The sequence below is a fragment of the Bombus bifarius genome, unplaced genomic scaffold (assembly GCF_011952205.1).
Source record: "Bombus bifarius isolate JDL3187 unplaced genomic scaffold, Bbif_JDL3187 scf7180000009275, whole genome shotgun sequence".
NCBI lineage: Eukaryota > Metazoa > Arthropoda > Insecta > Hymenoptera > Apidae > Bombus > Bombus bifarius.
The window spans coordinates 613575-637143 of record NW_022885009.1 but is presented as its reverse complement, the minus strand read 5'-3'; the positions used below and the strand labels follow the sequence as shown (position 1 = coordinate 637143).

The following is a 23569-nucleotide window of genomic DNA, read 5'->3' as shown; positions in this document are numbered from 1 at the left end:
CGCAGACGCTACTACCGGAAGGGAAGCAGAATTTATCTCGTGACAATTAATCTTGCCCCTTGGACATCGAAAACGTGCACGAAAGAAAGAGATTACCAGCGGATTTCGTTATGCATTAATTAAAAGGAACTTACTAATATTTCTCCGATGGGGAATTATTTATCGTGGAAAAGATTGTTCCACGAACAGCGGTGCCGTTTAATAACGTCAGCTAAATCATTCGACTTTTACTGTTCCGATTCCGGTCAGAAGAGGCGAACTAGAATAATTTAACGAATAACCGGCGAATTATAAAGGACTTTGGTATTCTGATAGACGTTTGCAATACGATGTATATTTTATCTTATGTGGCTGCACGTTTGCGCAAAGCACACGACGAATATTCCTGAATCTTTCATCTCGGGTTCTATGATGAATTTTGGCCAGTAGACCTTCCCGTGCTCGCTTTAAATCTCCGCACTGACAGATTTATCCGATAGACGTTAACGTTTCAAATGTTATCCTTAATATATGAAGATCACAGGCAAAGAACATGTTGAATACATTTTTCCGTAATGCTTTTAATGTGATTCTACGATTGGAAAAGTGTGTTTTAATATAAAATAGCTGAAACTGGAAGAAATCTGTTAAATGTAACAAACGCTGCAATTGAAAGTTAGAAGAGGTTCGTACATTTTTATTCCAATTTTTTGTTTCCGTTTAATACAACGTTGATTGGCAATTTTATTGAGAATTTATCTCATGTCACAGGCTATTATTTCGTAATTCGATGTGGAAGTAAAACAATATAAATAAATGTTAATAAATTTTATTTATTATTCAACTTTTATTATTTCCTTTGCGCATGATAAACAGTGTAACAATCACCTGCGTGTAATGGTACACAACAGCTTTTGCAAATATATCCAGTTTCGCTGCGTTTTTCTTTTGACGAGCATATTCTACACGCTCTAGTCGGATTTTAAATAATTCTGCAAGTTTGGTGTGATATCATGTTCGTTCCACTCTTCTTCCAATTCATCGTCACTATCTGATTCTATTATATTCCTTGTTTGATATTTTGGTGGCCTAATATCAGATTCACTATCTTCTGATACAGTATCATTTTCCAAGTCAATTTGATTCACAATCACTCGGACAATTACAGATAAAACATACGCGTGTAATTCATTGAAAAATTCTTCTTTGGTACGTTCCATTATCGTTAAAATCTTTTTTACAACAAAGGACGCAACTTGACGGATCTTATAAGCGAGAGACACAGCGTGAGGTATGCTGACCAATAATTGCACTGTATCATCTCCAACAGTGCACTGAGAAAACGAGCTGATGCGAAAAAAGCGCATCACGAGTTTGGCCATGAAAACACGAGTTAACTCGTGACCGGTCAACAATGTGTTAACACCACTTTGATTGCCACGCCGAAATCACATGTTTCGCTGAGGACGCCACGGGAATATTTTTACTATTCAAAGCATATAATGGCAAAATAATAATAAATTGATGATGTAAGACAACATTCTTCCCTAATGGACCGTTTCTCTTATTGGTGAAGCCTTGGTAACAGTTGATAGCGACATATCATAACAAGGCTTCGTTTATTTCAACAAAACATTCAAACGTCCAAACAAGTAAAACGTCCAGATATATTGTTGAAACGTGTAGAAGATATTAGTAAACAGTATTATGATTATTTTTATGATTTCGACGAAACATTCGGCTGAAATGGTAGAGGTCCGCAAGAAAAATTATGTTTGTGATAAACCAATGGTAGTGGTAGATTACAATAGAGGAAAATGTGCTGTAGATTTATCAGATCAAATGATAGCATATTCTACACCACATAGAAGAACCCTCAAGTGATATATAAAATTAGCTTTAGAGTTATTGTTGAGTACATCAATTTCAAACGCGATGATACTCTATAAACAAGCAACAAAAACAAAAATCAAGGTACCAGATTTTAGAATGGCACTCGCAATGCACCTTACACAGTGCCATTCACCAGAGCCGTCAAATATACTTATTCGACAAGGATTGCGACACGAAATGCAGAAGAAAGAAGGGCAAGCGTGTCTGGCACGGAAATTTTGCAGAGGGTGCTATAAAAAAAACGTTAAACAGTTAGGATCAAAAATTGCTAAGAATCGGACCAAAAAGGTGACCACTTATTGTCCAGGTTGTATTGATGAGCCACATTTATGTTTAAAGTGTTTTAACAGAGTGCACCACTAGATGCAAGATTTGTTCTCATTTTTTTTTATTGATGTTCTAATAAAAATATTTAATTGTTCAATAGGGCACTTTTTATTTTAAAGTATTTTCTATTTATCGGTTATATTCAAAATGCTCTAACTGTCAATTTTCGTTCAATTTTTACAAGTGCAAAAAAGCTCAAGCGCTCCAAATATAAAAAGAAAAATATGTTGAAGTAAATATAAGTACAAGTATAGTGTATGCTGATCCAGATCTTCGTTCTCTCAGTGTTACATTACAACAGGATACGATAGGGATGTTGATACATTTCTAACAAAGGACATTACCAAAAAAGTTAACCTTGGTGTGTTAACCTAGTTGAAGGTTACAAGAAATAGCAATAAAAATCTACTTATAGCTCTTTTGTCTCTAGACCTTGTAATCCAAAACAACATTCATATTCAAGGCCACAATAATTATTTACCTCTCCTTTTCTTTTCTTTTTAATTTTTTGCTTCGCTAAATTCTATTTTCTTCGTAACAGAGGTGTCCAGGTAACGAGAATACAAAAGAAGCGACGTAGAGTTTTTCTTGAAGTAATTACGTCGACAAATATTAATATCTGTTCACTAGATCCAAGTAGATGATCTGTTTTCGTAGAAAGACGACAGGAAGAGAACGCGATAAATCAAACCTACTTTTCACAAGGACGCAGATAAAATTCAGTCCATTTGTCAATTTCATGTCACCATATATATTCAATTGCCTATTTCTTTATCTGATTTCCAAGCTAAGCATGTGCTTCCGCGTACTTGAATAATTTTTAAATATATCAATCGTTATAATATTGAAATATCGCATGTCTCAAGGGGAGATTCTCGCGTAACAACGATAAGAGCAAACGAATTTTACGAATTTTTTTTTTTAGACCAACCTACTAAATGTAATTTCTTTATTTCGGTTCCTCTTGTTGTTTATTGTATGTTGTACGATTTTTTTAACGTTCTTGACAATGTAACTTTTATTGGCGTATAGTATAACACGTGTCACAATCATCAAAACGCAGAAGTTAAGAAATTTTCTAAAAGTCAAATAGTTCATGTTGGGATTGAATTTGTTTTCGAAAGAAGAACACGAAAAATTGGAAAGTTTTAGCGTTTAGAAGAAAGATGTACTTTTTTCTCCGCAGATAAATTGAGTTTATATCGCTCGAAAAAATATTATAAATAAGCAATCGAATAGAAATTCGAAGTTCGATCCCTGGAGAAATTTGCAGCAAAGCGAATAAGCTTTGCTCGAAATGAATCAGCTTTTCAGTCGTTTTCATCGTGCACGCCGTTTGCAAAGTTATTAAACGTGACAGTTTAAAAAGATAATAAACGAGAAGAAAAATTAAAGTAAAAGAAATTACATTTGTTTCTCCGGACTATATCTACATCGCAAAAAGGTCAATTTCCATATAACTAGTAGTTAATTTGAAAATAATTCATATAAATTAGTTGCTTTTATTGTTGTTACGCGAGAGTCTCACCTTAAAGAATGTTATGAATTTTCTATTTTATTATTTCGAATCGTAGTGATTATCGTGTTGTCTTCGCAATAAATTCGACCTCTTCCTGTCTATTAGTTGCATTTTTCCCTGTTTCTGCCATGTTTTTATCGATTACAGTACAATCTGAGATTACGTTTGATATCGGTGCAGTTCGTGACAAAATTGGAACATACTCGGCATTAAAACAATTTTCTGAGTTGATGTTTCATAAATTGCATTTCCTATTATGCTTAAACACGTGGAAAATCGCATTCATGAATTATGAGTATTGTAGAAGAAAATGCACAATAAGAATTCATACCATGTAACTGGTAGTTAGTTTAAAAAAGAAAGAAAGTGAAAGATCCGCCTCTTAATTCTTGACTGAAACGAAAAACCAAAAAAGGATTAAATTATTATATATTTTTCTTCTCGATGAACTAAAACAGTTCGTGAAAAAGTTTATTTAAATAATTGTTATAGCACCTTAAAGTTTATTTTTTCTTTTTATGAAACACATGTTTTCTTTCACAAATTTTTATGAAAAAATTTTTAATTTCGCACTATTTTCTGCTTTTTTTTTTAGTTCATCGAGAAGAAAAATATATAATAATTCAACCCTTTTTTGGTTTTTCGTTTCGGTCAAGAATTACAAGATGGATCTTTCACGCCGATTGAAAACTGCAGCCCATGAAATAGGCTTAGAAATCTGTTATAATATTTTTCACTTTAAAAAAAATTTTTTTGTATTCGTTAAATATATATAAAACCATACCTCAAAATTCAATAATTTCATTTCTTTCTTTCCCTACTAAAAAAAATCACAAAAAGACGCTGTTTTAGAACATTCTAATTCAGGACACCCCCTTAACAGATCGTTCTCATTTCCCATTACGTCGTATTAAATCTTTTCAGTTTGTCCATAAAATAACACAGAATCGACAAAAATTTACAACGTTGTATCTGTCTTCGGCGATCTTTGTACAAAAATGAAATTGTTGGATCATCTGAAAAAGTCGATTATCGGAAGAACAGGGGTCGGTGTCACGACGAGATCAAATGATCAAAATTCCACTATAGCTTTCAATATTGCCGAGTGGAACAAATCTTTTTCCAAACGCGTTCACTTTGACACGCTATGAAGCAGTAGATAGCTGTGATCGGAGGCAGAAAGTCAGAAGCAGTGGAGTTACGCAATTTTTAATTGCCACTGCTCAAAGCTGCGTATGTCGTTGATAGCGCGAGTTGTGAAAATTTGGATGTAGAACGAGCGTAGAACTTTACGAGTTATGTTAAAATATACATCGATATAAAAAGGAAAAAAGTGATCGTTGATAATTAAATTGTTGGAGAAATGGAGAGAGAATATTAAAAACTATCAAGGGATATTATACGAAGGTTCTCTCTCTCTCTCTCTCTTTTTCTCATTCACGTAAACGTACGCTTCGAAAATTTTTAACCTTTAACATTGAAAATTAATCAACGAAAGTTGAGCAAGATGATTTTATAATCGCATGCTAAAGCTGCAGGAATAAAAGTTTTAACAACGCAGCCTTCAAGTTTAAAATAATAATCCATTTATGTCCATAAATCCATTAAAATTGTTTTAACACCGGTGCAAAATTATTCCGATAATATTTATCAAAGGAACGAAGTTACTTGCTCCTTTAGAAACCTGTATGTATCGCTGCAGTTGCTGATATTGCTGCGTTATGTTCATTACTTGTTTAATCGCATTTCAATCATATGAATAATTTCATGCTTGCACGTACAAAGTTACACAAACAAAACGGTTGCGATAACGATGTTGTGTCGTATTAACATTATTATTTTCAATGAAAAATGCGAAATAACATTTACGCGCTTTCGAAGCCGGTATCGGATGATCCGATCGAAAAAAGCTTTTGCAAGAAAGGGAGCTTATTGAATTTTTTTCATGCACATATTATTTCTGCACGTTGTGTGTTATTAATGTAACAGAATTTGAAGGAACAAACTTTGTTGAGTGTTTGGCGTGTCATTAATCGTAGGCCTCATTACCACAAATAGTTTCGTAATCGAAATTCATATAGATTTAAAAAATTGATGCATACTGGAAAAACTACAAGTAAATTTTTCACCAGTTTGTAACAATTAGAGGAGTTAATAAAACATTTTTATTTCAATTAAAATACGATAATGACATCGATATGAACCGTGTGTCACTTTATCATCTCGATAGGATCGAATATAATATGTAACAAATTATAGGACATTATAATACAATCAAAAGAGTAGAGAAATATGCCAAACTTTTTAGAAATTACCCACTAAAAAAGAAGTTTGAACTTCGTCAGGAATTCGTATTCGTGTTTATTAAATTCAGCCAAGATATTAATTCCTGTCAGATGAAAACAGGTCTGATATAAATAAAAACATGCGTGTACGAGTGGAATGCTTTTGTTATGAAAATATGTGTTTACGATGTTGTATTTATATTCAGTAGCTTATGCAATGCACATCCAATTTTCCATCTCACCTATATCTCACCGTATAAAAACAATAACTTGATATCGCGTAAATTCAGTTTATTTCGATCGCTGATTCCATTTATGTTACTCAATTTGCGTACTGTTTATGATTTGTCACAAAAGGTGCTATCATAATGATTCTGCTAGTCAGTGAAATACAAATTGCAATCTTCTGCGGTACTGTACATATTACAGATATCGTATTTAAACCATCGAATAACTAGACACATGTAGCATTACGATTATTGTTAGACAATTAAATAATCGAACGGCGATTAGTTTCTTATTTCATGGGATGATGATGTTTGCTTAGGACCATCAAATAAGAAAATTTCTACGTTTCTAAACTGATAAAAATGGGGACAAATCTTTCCAATTTTGCAAATTTTAATTAGCCCAATTTCATTTTGCCCAACAACAAAATTATAACCAAAATAATGTTACAAAATACAAGAAATCAACCAACATACTTATACTTAAACTCTTTATAAAATTTCTACTATTTTCTGTCTTTTATCTTATTCTCTAGAAAAATTTCCAAAATTGATCTTACGTTTGGAAGATCAAACGTTTAACACGATTGACTCATTCGTTCTACAAAAATGTGTTTTGTACGCCGTGTTCGAGACTCTGTGTTGAGAAGGATCGCATAATGTTCGAGACTGTGAGCTCGAAAGAATGCAATAGCAAAGATTGTCACCGGAATGATAGGCTGACAGAGATTATTAGCCAAAAATATTAGCCAAATATTATTAACCAAATAAAAGGCCTGACAAAGATAATTTACCAGCAAAATAAAGGTATGGCAAGAATCGCTTGCTAGTATAAAGAACTGTGAGATTTATTTAAAATGGGCTGCGTATAAACTGAACGTGTTTGGCGTCAGATGTTTCCAAGTTGAAAGTTCTTTTTTTTTATTATTTAATTTGTATTTTACAATTTGTCCAGCTGGGCATTTGGTAAGTTTTTCTAACTTAATTGCTAAATAACATGTGGATGGCTACCCCCAGCGGGATACCATGAAGTTGAAAGTGAGTTAAGTCTCAAGGCTAACGCACACTGACTAAACTCATCAGAAATGAGGCTCGTATAGTCCCCCGTACAAAAGACGTTGGCGGAGGTAAAACAAGCAAATTGGTTGTCTAAGCATTTTCGATTTTGTAAGGGTGGTGGTGAGTTTAATACGATTGGTAATTTTTCTGCTGCAAGTTACCACCTGCACGTTACCGGCGCTCGAAGATACGGAACGACCAGTGAGGGCCTGCACGGGGTTCCGCGGGTTTTACACATCGACCGTAGAACACAATAAACTTTTATGAAACGCGTACCAAACATGCTGGAACAGAAGTTAAAAAGAGAGAAAGCTGCTGGGTCCCTGACTGTTACAGGCAACTGCCAACGAATAGCAACAGAGTAAGTGTTTTCTTTTTATTTGGAAGTAGTTTACAATCAATTCTCATTGAAAATTATAAGTAAATTATTCTGGCGTGGTACTATAACGTGAATAATAAATGATTATCGTATGTTTGTTTCTAGCTGAATCTAACGTTTAGATCTAGAGGGTAATATCTTTTTAGTCTGCGGATCTGAACCGGTGTGTCAAGTATTATACTTGAGTAACTAGTGGGTTTTGATGGTTGTTAATTCTTATGTTATATCTATTACTGAATTTGGATATTTCTTCTTTAACTGTAGGTATCTTAAGATCGCGATGTATTTTTTCGATGGTAACATACCAAGCTGCATCTATTGCGGATCTTAGAGTTTTTGATTGGGATCGCTGAAGAATTTCCATGTTTGAATTATTCGCTGTTCCCCATAGTGAGTAAGTGTTGAATGGCTTTGTATGGATATTGGAAATAAAGTAAGGAAAATGAGAATTTCTTCGGCTTATTAACATAAACGTATAAAGGAATAAAAATATAAATATAAAAACATAAATGTATGAAGATACAAAAGCTTAAAAATAAAAACGAACAAAGAGATAGAAATACCTTTTTATGTATTTTTATATTCGTATTTATTATACTTTATAATTTATATAATAAAATGTTGTGTCTAAAAATCGTAGTAATCATTTCTTTTCTTTAATAATTTCTAGTTCAAACAACAACTGTGCAATTTTTCTCCCAAAAGTCAGCAGTAACTGAGATTGGTTACACGTTGCTGTATTTTGGCGTAATTACGAAGGATTACATTGACTCTTTTTTCGAAAAGCACACAAACTCTTATTGTATTTTTAAATTGTATATTCGTATTTATTATAATTTATATTTTATATAAGAAAATTTTCTGTCTAAAAATCGTAGTAATCACTTCTCTTCTTTAATAATTTCTAGTTCAAACAACAACTGTGCAATTTTTCTCCCAAAAGTCAGCAGTAACTGAGATTGGTTACACGTTGCTGTATTTTGGCGTAATTACGAAGGATTACATTGATTCCTTTTTCGAAAAGCACACAAACGCTTACTGTATTTTTAAATTGAGGTAGAAATATAAATTGAAAATATCAGACGAGTTTAATAAGAAATTTTCACTTGGTATATAAAACTTCTTATAACACGTTTAACGCGTTTGATTGATAACGAGAGACGTAAAGACGTAAAGCATCGAATCAAAATCTTTCACCTTTTTTTTATTAGCAAGATAAATTCCCTGATATTCCTTTTTACTTCGTGCAGAAATATTTTTTACTTCCCTGTAAAGAAGTTCTATTAAACTGTTTCAGTTGTTTTAGCCTTTATTGCAAAGTTATTAGCCTTTATTGCTGCTTTTAAGCAACGCAATGTTGGCGTGGCTCGTATCGCCAGCTGCATAATGACGTAACGACGTTTGAAATATTCGTTCACGTTAAAACGGGAAAATTATGGTGAGTATTAGGGCCAATGTGTAAGCTAATACATAGATACTTGATTTTTATACTGCAGTATGTGCTAGTATAGTAAACGTGCTGGATATAGTGAAATTTTCTTCATTGTTTTATAACGCGATATAATCAGTGTATGATTTTGCTTAATCTTTTTTAGACATTTTTTTCAGGCCAACTACTAGTTACATGGGACAAGATCTTTTTACTACGTAACTATGGTAATTATTGTAGGAATTTAAGTAGGAATGTTGTTTTTGTTATTTCAATTCCGCTCGCCGTTTATTAACATTTTAAAGTGTCACGTTTAATAACTTTTTAAACTGGCGCGTCCGATGATTGAAAAACTAATTGATAAATCAATTTCGGACGAAGCTTGTTATTGAAATTTGTTATATTTATTATAAATTTATTATAAATTTCTCCAAGGATCGATATTTCAATTTTTATTTCACCATTTATTTTATTGATCATTTATTTTATTAAACGACGTAAGCTCAATTTATTTATCGAAAAAAGTAAATGTTTCTCTTCAACGTTAGAACTTTCCAATTTTGCATGTTCTTCTCTCGAAAATGGATACAATCCCAACGTAAACTATTTCATTTTAAGAAAATTTCTCAGCTTTCGCGTTTTGGACGACTGTGACAGAGCTACACTACACAGCAACAATAGCTACATTGTCAAAAATAATCACAAGACTTGTGTAATATACGATAAACAATAAGTGGAACTGTAATAAAAGAAATACATTTGTATTTCAAGACTACATTCATATCCCAAAAAGATCTGGTCCCGTGTAAGTAATAATTAGTTTAGAAAAAATTCATAAAAAACACCTGCTTCTTTCGTTGTTACAGGAGAATCCTCTCTTAATTGTTATTACTAAATAATTTGAATTAAAAATTTGGAAGAACTCATGTTCCTTCCATCATCGAAGAGCTCTGAATTAACTCGAACAAACAAATGGATTTGCAAAAATTGAAAGAACTATTTTTCCGAATTTTGAAGATTAGTATTAGAGAGGTATCACACATTTAAATGATACGACGAATATTCTGATCGTTTAAAATTTCTCTTAAACCAATTTCAATTTTCGAAAGTTCTCACAAACGAGAAATCTTCTTTGGATAAGTAACACATAACCGTAAATGTGAATTTAAAAATGTTTCAGATATCATAATTTATCGCAGAAGATTTAAGTTTATATCAGATAATATGTTTAAAAGTTTCGTCAAATACAAAGTTCGTTCGCAAAGTCAAGCTGGCAAATTCTCTGGTTTTAGATGGTTTGCAATGGGTTTACACGGTTCGTTGAGGAAAATGAAATAACCATGTATGCAAATTTAGTTTTCAGTTTGTCGATGATTCAAGCAGTGGAGACAGCCAATTCTGCGCGACTATTGAATACAAAAAATAAAAATATATTGCGGACACGTGACAGCTAGAAAAAAATTAGTACTGCCTTTTTCAGGTTAAAAATAACATTTTAACGAACAAAAGTAAAATTGGGAAAAATAATAGTAAATTATCGAAGTTGTATAGCTTCTGTTACGTATTTCTTCGTATTTAACTTTTTCAAAATTAAAGAGATCAGTTTTAATTTACTAACAATAGTTTAAGAAGTTGATATGTTTTTAAATATATTGAACTGACAAAATCTTTTATCGTTTACGGAAGGATTGACATTTATTTAATAATAAATATGTTTATCGAATCGCCAACAAGGAAGATATATCGAATGTTAATTACCTATCTATCTCTTGAAACTGTAACTTCCACCACACTGCTCATTAACTTAATGAAAGGCCATGCATCCCAGATGCGCACTAATTAAAAAGAAATTGAATCCTAATTGCTTTCAAAATGACCACCGGAAATATCATTAATTTTATTAACTATCAAATGCTGATCAATTAGTTAATCACTGTTTAACCCTTAATTTTAAAGATTAAAATCGTTTTACTTCATCCTATTTAATCGTATTTTTCACAGAAAGCAGAGCTTGGTATTTCATAGAGTATATTTGAGTATTTACAATACATCAGTAATGGTTTTGAAAATTTTCTAAATAGTAATACTCGAAGGCAATTTTATGATTCATAATTTTTCACGAAATCATCATTTGAAACGCAATCAACGATATTAAAAATATTTAGAACTTCGAGGTTTGTTTGGCTATGGAAATTGGCTATTTGCATACACATATCCAAAGAAATATACGGAAATATTGTATATGTACATACAGTCGTTTAAATTATTATGCTGATTCATACTAATATATTTATAAAACCTTTTTCTATAATTTCCATGATTCGTACAAAGAAGCGAAGTTCAAGAGACGATGTTTATTTTCTTCAAACTTAAGAAACTTTCTAACAACATACACTGTTAACCCTGGAACGATCGTAGCGGGTTTATCTCGACCCAACGTGATATTTGCCAACACGTCACGTATGTAAAAATCATGTTAATTTTAAGCAGAATAAATACTGTTTATTTATATTTTGCTTCCGACTTACTCACATCTACGACTTATTGAAAAAATATTGTAAAAACTGTAAAACCATTGTTTGGAAAAAATAATGGATTATGTAAACAGAGAATCACGAAGAATCACGAAAGTACTACGAAAACGAGTTACAATCTGCTAAAAAAAAGTTTAAACTTACAGCATAACTTAACTTAAGGCACAATATTTATTTCCGTAGTTGATGAAACGTCGAGGAACGATTTGATTCCTCCGGCAAGGTTCCTCGCCAAAAATAAGGATAGGAAAAATAAAAATAAGGAAACAGCAAGGTTTCAGCTCGCCGAGGAAGATATAGTGGAAACAAACGAAAATTTGATCAACGAATCGGGCTGCGATAAGTGCCCATGGGATATTAGCGGTGTAACGAGTATTAATGACTCACCTGTGGCTGAGGAACGCAGGTTAGATCTATGGTGTCGCCCAACAGGTCAGGATCCATTACTCTGATACCCGGAAGGATTGTCGAGCCAACTGGGAGATCCTCCTCGGCCACGGCCTCGTATGGCACGTTGAGAAAACGCGGAGGATTGTCATTTTCGTCCAGCACAATTACGTATGCATCTACGCCTACGATGTTCGGTTGTTGCCCTGTTGGCACTTCGTCTTCAAGCGTCACGCGGAATCGTATTGTATCATACTCCTGAAACAGGTAGATAATTCGCATAAATTGACCGAATTGCTGCTTCGAATATAATTCGTGAAAATATGCGCGTTTATTTGCAAAATTTATTAGAAATAACGATCTCATGTTATTTTATAAATGTTTTGAATATATGTATATATGTAAATTCTATGGAATTCAAACTGCCCGGCAATCGACACTTTTTACTTTTCTTTTGTTTTACCGCCAGTCATTTGCTGAATAAAATAGATCACGAGAGAAGAACGGTAATTCAGGACTTGGAAAATCGATTCTCCATTTTCCAGGTAAAATTTGTAGTAGATTCGTTATTAACTGTTATTGTATTTAATTTAATTATGCCCAAAATAAATTCAATTTTCCAGAATCGATCGTCTGATTTACCCTAAGGATTTACGTTATTACATATATATATATATAGTGTCTGTTATTGTATGGTAAATAGCGTATTTCAATCGATGTTTTTCGTTTGATCAATTTGGTGGGAAGCATTTAAAGCTAGGACAATAATTCCGAGAATGGTAGATTTAGAAAATGACTATTTAGGGGAATAACGTGTTTCTCTGTTAACCTAAAATTTATTCTTAAAGAATACGCATAAAAAATTAACTATCCGATAATAGTTAAGGATACAGGAAAATACATCAAATTCTACCGAGAAGTATAATATGATGGAATAATAATAAATCTCGTTAAACAAGAAATCAGAGAGCAATAATTTTGAGAGTGACAGAAAGGACAATAAAATAAAACAAAGAAATCTCATTAAACAAAGATCTATTGTTACAATCAGAGAGTATGCAAGTAAGTTTGTTAATTTCAGACATAAATAAATAAATGCCAAAAGTAACAGGTAGTTTTAAATAAAACATAATTTTATCCTGTGTACATATTATGTTTTTCTCAACACATAAGATTGTATCCTTTATTCGTAAAGCGTGTTTCTTCAAAATTTTATCAAATTTTATTATCAAGCTTTATCAAATTTTGTACCGTTCGGACTATTTATTTTAATTACAAGCACCGCTCGTTTGCAGATATTTCCAAGTTTATACTTCGTTGAGACAAAAACGAATTACAAGCGAAAGTTTAAACGTACCAGGCTACGATGCAAGTGCAAAAAAATAGGGATCGTTGAAGTATGTATAATCGCGTTTTCTCTTGGGTCATCTTCCAGTCGATTAATCTTGGATAATGAACATTAATTGAGAGAAAAACAAACGTCGTTAAGGCCGATGGAACAGTTCGCCGCTTTTCAGAGAGTGGCACCTCGTTTGCCAACTTCTCAATTCTAGCGAGCAGACTTTTTTGACTGATAGCACCAAAACCACGTGCTTAAACGTTGTGTTTACATTTAAGCTTTTGCTGCACGGCAGCAATTTTCTTAAGCAGTCACTCTGATATCTACATACATAAATCTCGTTGTATTGCCTGCTGGAGGAGAAAACAAAGAGGACAATGGAACGAACGTCTTCAGTTCTTGCGTACAATTTTCGAGATAAATAATTACGATCGCATTACGTATATTTGTTTCATTGTAAAACGAAGCGAAGTAAACAAGTTTGCCTTCTCTCTAAGATGTTTATTTGCTACGTTATTCTACTTGATGTTGATATCTCTCGTTTTGAAACACTTGTTAACAGCATCGCTGTTACTTAATCTGCTGTGCGGCTACTTGAGCGGCTTAAACAAAATCTCGTGGACTGTCCCCCAGAAACCAATATCATAATATCGTTCTTTTTTAATTAAACTAAGTGATTTAGGACGCTAAATCGTTTAACGGCAGCTTCTCCTGGGACAAAGTCTGCTAAGGCCACGAAAAACCAGACTCTCTCGGTTCCTCAAAATGGAAGGTAGTCGATTTTTGTTATTCGGACAGCTCTTATCAAATTGGATAATAAATATGAATAATAGCAAATTTTTATTCTACATAGGTAGAAAGACAAGATATTAAGTTCGATAGAACGATAATCACGTTGTGCTTCACGTAGTCAGCTACAAACGTCATCCCACACCCAAGTTCGAATCCCGACACCGTAGTTCCTGTTTTTCACGATTCCTAGATCACAAGACTCGTCCATGGATGGGAAGGAAAACGAAACCGATCGGAGATCACTTCCGGCTGTCATCAAGCGAAAAAAGTAGGGAAGATGATGGTGTTACACCCCGAGACGAAGAACTGAAGCTTCTTCTGTTGAAGAAGCGCGGAGATGTTGTACTTCGAGACATTTACAAGCTCGAGAGAGGAGAAGAATAAAAGTACACGTAAGAGTAACTTGCAAATTATCAGAAAAATACATAATGATACATAAAAATACAAATTCTTTCTGTAAAATCAGATGTTTCTTTAACTTGCTGTCCCAGTCTCTTTGTTCGGTTTAATAAGAATTAGTCGAACAAGAAATAAATATCTTTCATTTTCCATTTAATAATTTACTTATTATTCTCAATGACAATTGATTGTAAAAATTCTAGCAAATAAAAAAAAGAAAAAAAATTTTCCATTTGAATAAAAGGAGAGCATTTTTTTCTCCTTTAGCAGGCGTCACGGAATGATTTGTTGAAGCGTTTAATTAATAATACGTAACACTTTAGCACTCGGGATATCTGTGTATTAATAAACAATTTGCATATAGAGTATATGTATGTATCTCTTATACATGTATGTACGTGTTCCATATGAATTATTATGAGAGTTTTCTTTTTTTCGTAATACAAGTCGATATTACCACGTCTGTGTATTGTTACGACACGTATTGTTATATTGCGATATTGGAAGTCTATTGAAAGTTTTATTGAAAGTTTGGCAAACAAATTAGCTCGTTATTTTTGCCTTGGTATCTTTTCTTTGCTAGTTGCCTTTGGAATTCCTGTCTTGCTTTATCGTTCAACGACCATCAAAACATCCCAAATTAGAAAATTTACTGTAACCCATGGCTGCGGATCGCGTCATTTTAAGTGCATTTCCGGCTACCTGACACGAGTTGCTAATAGAATTAGCTAATTAGCAACGAGCTATCCTAGCTTTGCCATCACAGGCTTTGCAAAAAGTTCAACGCGCAGAAACTGCACAGAGTCTTCAAATAGTTTTCTTGAATATAACATACGTCGCTTCTGTATATCTTTTACCTTGTAAAGCAAACGTCTATATACAGGGTGTCCCGAAATTTGTGATACAACCGGCAGGAAGATGATTGTAAAAATAAGTCGAAAAAAAGAATCTTTTTTCATTCAAAGGTTCGTTTTCGAAAAAAAAAAAAAGAAATGAGCTTGAAAATTCATCAGATAGCTGCGTATTAACTGGAAGTTTCGAATTATGAAACTTGTATTCGACTCTTATAGGAAGAAGACTAAAAAGAAAATACCCCACTGACCTCACTAAAGAAATGAAATAGACAAACTCGAAGGTGGTATCCTGCTGGGATAGCCATCCACGTTCTATTTAGCAATTAAATTAGAAAAATTTACCAAATGTCCAGCTGGACAAATTGTAAAGTATAAATTAAATAATAATAATAAAAAGAACTTGTGTTTCTGCTGATGTTTGTATTATTACACTACTTTATTTTGCATTTAATTAGAATAATTTCGTAAATAAGGATGAGATCCCTAGTTTGTACGAGTCATTTTATTATCGTGACATTGTCCATGTTTGAAAACGATCCATCTATTACTCCACGTTTTAACAATAATTTTAGCAACTATTTCTTTATTAATTATTCCTTCATTCCATTAATAATAATTAATTCAAAGGAAGCTTTAAACGAAAAAATGTTACTCCTTTTCTTCGACTTATTTCTAATAATCACCACTCGACCACCATGATTTTCTGAGTCACCTTGTATATTGGCTGCCAAAAGTTTCCAGCCACAGTGAAGTTCAGTATTTCCGCGTAACTTATATATTAATCAAATTCTTGCGCAAATTTTTACAATATCGTACTTTATGAAATACCTTACGTGCTACGCTCGCGGAATGAACATTCACTTTTAAAAACTCTTTAAGCGAAAATAAAATTAGCCACAAAATTATCTCGAAGTGCATCTATTTTGAAACCATTCGTGGCTCGTACATCGACGACAATCGATTCAAATGATTCAGACAGTGGCGAAAGAATAGCGTACTATTGGGTTGGCAACTAAGTGATTGCGGATTTTGTCATTAAGTGGTAATGAGAAAATCCGCAATCACTTAGTTGCCAACCCAATACTTGGCTAACTTGGGATTTACAACTCGTAGAAGCAAGAAATCTACGCCATTCGAACGTTATAACGAGCATTATTAACCCTTTCGCTTCGAGCGTCGCTTACAGGAGGCATCCACAAGATGACCTGTGGGTACGAGCGCCACTTATAGGCGGCATCCACAAGATGACCTCTGGGTACGAGCGCCGCATATAGGCGACGACTTCTGAGTCCGGCATCCCATATATCCGGCATCCAAATGATGTATATACAAGTGCTATCTGTAGCCAATAATATATTTTTTCGTTATCGGCAGAACATTCTCTGTTGATTTTATTGACAAATTGGATTAATCACTTCTTACAGTTACAAATTGTTCAAACAACATCAAAACGTTTCACGCAATATATTTCAAACATCCAAACGATCGTATACTGTTTTACGCTAAAAAATCTATTAAATCCATTGACAGTGAAACGATATTTCATATACGGTTCTTACAAGAATTATTGTTACTTAAGACTTAGGAAAACGTATATACAGCAAGCACGCACACTGTGCGTATTTCTGGCGCGCGTTTCCATTCAGTGACAGTACTTCGGCACACTGGACTGTTGAAGCGAAAGGGTTAAAGTTGAAACACGATTCGACCAAGATGCTAAATTTGCATCTTGGTAATAGGAATTTCGCATGGCTACTTATTGCGAGTTTCGAATACTAGAGACACGTGAAAGGAGCAAGTGGTCGAGTTCTAGCGAAAAGGGATGAAAGGAAGAGTGCATGGCAGTGCAAGGTATGAGATGGACGTGTCTGAATGTATTCTAGGAATGTTTGCATAGCTGGGCCAAAGTGAGCGAAAGAAAAGGTGGAATAGAGAAGAAAAGAATGCACAGGTGTTGGAGTACATTGCATGGAAGATGTGTGTCTGAGACAATGGCAGTCTTTGAATCTGTTTTCAGAGGACGTTTCGTTATACCTGTTTGAAAAAGTAAAAAGAGTTTCTTTCTTCCTTACAGTTTCCAAGCTGCTAAAACTAACGAAGTTATATCTATCGTTCGTGGTCGACTAGAATTATTCATTAGAATTTTATTTATTCGAATTCTATGTAGAGAAGATACTCGTGTAGGATTAAGATCTGAAATGTATGGTGCGGATTTGTTAAAGTTATTTGCAGGTGTTTCGTTAATACGATGAATTTTAATAATTTCGCGCTGGCTCGCACGGTTCTCTTCTACATCTGAATCAAAGTTTATAATATGCATGAAATTGAATAACAGTGAACGCAATAATAATACAATAATAAATAGGTCAAAGTTGATCCAAATAGGGATTTAAAGACCTGTTAAATATACATATATATACACGGTAAAGAAATTCGATTATTTATACGAGATGATACGATGGTTCTCCCTCGGATAATCGAAAATCGTAAAAGGAAAATTTTGATAATGTAATACTGTGCATGTATTTAGGTTTAATTAATTATTTAATCGACCGAAAGTTTGATTACCTGCTTTCACAATACCTGACTGTACTGTTTCCTTTCTGTACACTTCTATACACTTCCCTACTCTTTGTAAAAGAAAATTGATGATTTGTGATGACTTGAAAATTTCAAAAAACATGAAATTATAGTACAGTTCACAACACCTCGAATGATAACTGAGACTACATTGTACGCACCAAATCGATGAAATTACTGTAGTGTTGAATATTATACCTAGTTTAATATCTTCGCAAATAACTCTTCGACTGTCTGAAATCTACTTCAGTTTTCACGAGTGTCTTAACACGTGTGGACAAAGGCAGAGTTCGAATTGGTCAGTGAACAATTTTGGAGATCGTTGTGCAACGATAGCACAACAGAAATTTAAACGTGGAATACGGCGATAACGCGCCAAAGGACATTCACCCGAGCGTGTGAAAGAGAGTCAAGAATTTTAGCGTGAAAATCAAACCATAGAAGAAGCCCCATCGGCAGCAAATTTGCCGACAAGTTAAACAGTCTGTCGGAGTTTCTAACTTACATTTTACATCTGCGAGCAACGGTTCACGTTTCAAGGCGGCAAATCGACTCGCGAATCATCGATGCTTTAAAATAGAACCAGTGACGTAACTACAGGTTTCTCACGTTTTAGGCTGAAGCACGTTCCACATCAAATCAAAAGGCTTCTCTGAAGGATAGCGAAACTTCCGTAGTAACTTTGTCCTTTCGAAAACGTGCACCGTAGCCGTTCATGCATGCGTAATGGTCGAGCCACAATGCTGCTGGTTTTCGAGCAAGCGAATCTCGAATAACGTCGACCTAATTGTGCACGATCGTACGTGTACAATGCAACGCGAAGAAAATAACGAGACGTGGCAAGAAAGAACGTTTTCATGACGAAGGTGAACACACGAGGAGCATTGCTTAAGATGAATTTTGTAATACGAGAATATTCAGATAAAGCGTTTCTTTAAGAGGAATACAGAGATTTACAACTACCAGTTACACTTAACACATTGACGATCGTATACTCTGACAAAGCATATAACCTGAATGGGAAAATAAAATTGTAAAATTGAAAATGCGTATTTTAGCAATCGATTGAACAGATTCAAACGGTTGCCGAGGTTCGTTCTGATTTACATTTCGATTCGATATACATTTGTTGAATTACATGGGTGCCATTTCGTTCCACAACCTTCCCCATCCTTCACGCAATTTGAATATTCCATGCTCGAAGAATCTCTCAGGTTTTTCGGTGGAAAACTTTCCCATGTGATTTTTTATGTCGAACAAAGAGTTAAAAATCGGAACGAACTTCCCGAGCAGCATTTAACGAGTGTAATATTTTATTAAAAATCAACGAGCACATTTAAAGGTACTTTTAGTAACGTTTCTTAGCGTGATATGCTTGAAAACAGTTTTTCCGATGGAGAGGTGCTAAGCAAAATTTATTATTTTATTAAATTCCTCAAAAATCGGAATGAATCTTCCGAGCAATCAATATTGATAACGGTTCTAATATATTGATGACGGTTTCGTATTATTCAAGCATGTAATGTAAAAACACTTTTATAACGTTTCGTTTATCGAATCGATTGCACTTCTTTACTGTTTTATTTAACAGTAGTTAACATTTTTATAGGACACCGTATGAAGTACGTAAAGTGTCAACGAGTTCCATTAACAAAATTGGAAAAAAAATGAGCTTCGCTTTTTTTATTTGTCTTTTACTGGTCTAATATTACATATTACGCGTTATAAACAAATTGTAAGTTTTTACAGGGTAAGAGACCGAGATTCCGTCGCTTGATCGATCTTTGCCGTTAAGTGCTCGAATCTGTAAACTTGGAATTTAAAGTAGATACGTGGCTAGTTAAAAAACAGCAAAAATAAACGAATTCGTCGTTGCAGAGTCTTCTGTAACACTCTGTTTTTTCGCGAGTGGCGCACTACGTTATTTCTTAATATTCCAAGTCGTGTTTCAACATCTAAAGTACGTAATCTTGGTATCTATTTTCAGTTATGTGTGACGTATTGCTTCTATTTTCACATTCCCAAATGACGATGAAATGTCAGATACTAGATGAAACTTTTCGCTTAGATTCCATTTCAATTGCTTGTTTAAATTCTATTCTATAAAAATATAAATTTGCAGAAATATCCGCTGTCTAATCGTAACTTGCAAATTATTAATTCTATTATCGCGGATGTTTATACAATTTTGTATCTTTATGAACGTGATTAAACAAAATCAAACTGGATGTTTTTCCACTTAGTAAATACCATCGTTTTCTATGTCTTTTAAATCTGCTTCATTAAGATAAAATGGATGATGTTATAGATTTTTTGTTTGGGCCTTTTTTCTATCGAAGGATAATATGTTTCTATAAAAAGATGGAAAATCTATAGATATAGTCACTTTCTTTGCGATGTATTTTTTGGCGGGAAAAAGTAGTAGATATTCATATTAGATACTTTCGTTATTTTATTATTGTTTATTATCAAATATTTTTGTTCCAAACAATCATTTACATATCTACTTACACACATACACACACACGTATTTACTTACTCTATTTTTTTACTCTCACTGTTTCAATTATTCGTAAACTCAATTGCAGATTAAACTAAACCGATTAAACCTTTTTTTCTGAAATTCGAAGAAAGGCTGCTGCGAAGCGACATTTTCGCTCATCATCGATATTACTTATTCGCGTGAAAGAAAAACTTGTTGCAAAACCGAAGAAAGTTGAAACGGTAAGTTGACGCTCGGTGCATGTCCGCGGTGCGGCAGGAAGTAAAAAGAGACAGAAGCGTACAATTCAACGTAATGACTGCAATTTAGCGAGGGAGCAGGGGGTCAAGGATCCAAATACGATGCACGGTCTTATCATTATCACGCGCGTCACCGTGTTGCACACGTTGCCTCTCTCTCAACACGCGAGCGATCCGCGAGCACGGTAATTTCAACGTGACAGAGCCCAGAGAGGAAGTTCCTTTTCCGTCCGCGAAAACACGCCCCTTTGGATCCCGCATCCTCCTTGCTTTACCCTTCGCAGTTACATACCCTTCCCCGTCTCTCCTTCTTGTATCTCTGACTGTGAATAACCTTGGAAACTCCTCTGCTTCCTTTTTGAACCGACACAATCACGCGACTTTCCTCTCTACTCTCTTCGAATCTGTCTTTTTAGTCCGCGGTTCTCTTCCCGTTCTTTCCTTCAATTCTTTTCTTTCTTTCTTTCTTTCTCATCTCCCTTTTCATTTCTTTCCTCGTCTCGCGGTTCCGCAACGGTTCCAGATAATCCTCCTCTTATTCTTGAGTTTCCTGTCGGTTGCAGACAGAGGGACGGGACAACGTAACCACTTTCGAGGGACACAATGCGCCGACAACCCCGCCGCCTCGGTTTATCCCCGCGTCGTGCTACCCGCTGCTCTGTTCGTCGTGTATCGCGGCTACGTGCAGAGAATCGCGATCCGCCGCACAAAAGCTCGACAAGACCCTGTTTCGCTCGGTTTTGCGCTTTTATTTCGACGACACGCTCGCGACAGCGGAGGTCCGTGCACGAACGGCAAACAGCCTCCGCGATCAGTCGACACTGTGACCTTCCCCTTTATCGATGCAATCGCAACGAGGTGCTGGTTGTGTCGCGACGTTTCCCCGAATTGCTCGACACCAGCACTTTATTAGCTTGCCACGTGACACTTTGACGTTGCTTATCGAGTTCAAAGGGAGTTGCGAAGCTACTAACACGAATACGAGATCTTAATTACAATATGGAAGGTTAATGGAATATTTGGAAATACACGAATACGTAAAACACACGTGATGCGTGAAAGTATGAACAATATTTGCCATATTTGATTATTTTATCGCATTTAGGAAAATCGTAGACATAACGTTTATCGAATGAAACGAATCTCTGTTTTGGTTTTAAGATAGGACCTCGGTTAACCTACTTAATCGAGACAGGTCGAGGAGTTCTGAGAAATCCAGGTTCAACGAATAATCGAGGCTCGAGGGCAAATAAATGAAAACGAGTTTTCTATCAGGTCTGTAAGTATGAAACCGAAATTTGCCTATAGATGACCCTAGCTGATAATTATCACTAAACTGCGTCATTGATGCCAAAAGTCTTTGTTGACATCTCACAAACATTTTCGACTCGGAACAAAGAAGTTTCATACAACAGCATGGTTTGTAATAGCGTTGAACGTGTCAAATTTTGTGCCTGGAAACTACGATTTGCGAATAGCATTGATTTTCTGTTACCATTTGAAGAAAACTGCTGCAGAATCGCATCGAATGCTTGTCGAAGCTTACGGTGAGCACGCTCTTGGTAAATCACAGTACTTTGAGTGGTTTAAAAAATTCAGAAGTGGCAATTTTGACGTGAGGAGCGAAGAACGTGGAAGACCACCGAAAAAGTTTCAAGACAGCAAATTGCAAGCATCGTTAGATGAGGATGACGCTCAAACGCAACAACAACTTGCTGATCAATTAAACGTGACACGAGAAGCCGTCTCCATACGTTTGAAAGCCATGGGAAAGATCTAGAAGGTGGGAAAGTGGGTTCCACATGAACTGAATGAAAGACAGCAGGAAAACCAAAAAACCACTTGCGAAATGCTGCTCGCCAGATACAAAAGAAAGCCATTTCTCCACCGAATTGTGACTGGCGATGAAAAGTCGATATATTTTGAGAATCCTGAGCGTAAAAGATCATGGGTAGTTCCAGGCGAACCACCGACATCGACTACAAGACCAAATCGCTATGAACGGAAGACAATGCTCTGTGTTTGGTGGGATCAGAAGGATGTGATCTATTATGAGCTGTTAAAACCTGGCGAAATCGTTAATACTGAGCGCTACCGACAACAAATGATCGATTTGAATCAAGCTTTGCGTGAAGAACGACCAGAATATCAAAAAAGGCGACACAAAGTAATTTTGCTTGATGATAATGCACCATCGCATACAGCAAAACCGGTCAAGGAAAGGATCGAAGCGTTCAGTTGGGAAATACTTTCGCACGCCGCTTACTCACCAGACTTGGCTCCGTCCAATTACTATTTATTTGCATCGATGGGACACGCACTTTCTGACCAGCACTTCGCTTCTTACGAAAATGTACGAAAATGGCTCGATGACTGGTTTACCTCAAAAGAGCGACAGTTTTTTTTTGGCGTGGCATCCACCAATTTCCAGACAGGTGGGAAAATGTATAGCTAGCGATGGGCAATACTTCGAATAAAATATTTTTAATCATTTTCATACAATAAACGTGTATTTTCTATACAAAAATTCCGGTTTCATGTTTACATACCTGGTATACCAAGATGAGCCTTTTATTTCCAAGAGATGTAATTGCTTTTGTACTATAACCATATTTCTCATTTGTAATACAATTATTTAATTAAATTATTTGCTCAACACTGCTTTTAAAAGTGTTTTATCATGCCATCCTCTTAGCATCATTAAACTTTCTGTTAGACTGAGTGTGTCTTCCTTATTCAAAAGATTGAAGCACCTTCTTTATGACTAATTTGTTCATTTTCTATAACCTCATCGATGGGCTAATTTTAGATAGCAGCGATTATATCACTGGATATAGCATCGTGT

General features: G+C 34.8%; 1 protein-coding gene across 2 annotated transcripts in view; it reads right to left on the bottom strand.

The window, feature by feature from the left end:
- LOC117214929 (cadherin-87A) overlaps positions 1-23569 on the bottom strand; it is a 538333-nt gene that overhangs the window by 30279 nt on the left and 484485 nt on the right. For both annotated transcript variants that reach the window (XM_033461288.1, XM_033461289.1), the window contains one exon: positions 12019-12276. In XM_033461288.1, the coding sequence (XP_033317179.1) occupies positions 12019-12276 (258 nt within the window). The remainder of the gene's footprint in view (positions 1-12018; positions 12277-23569) is intronic.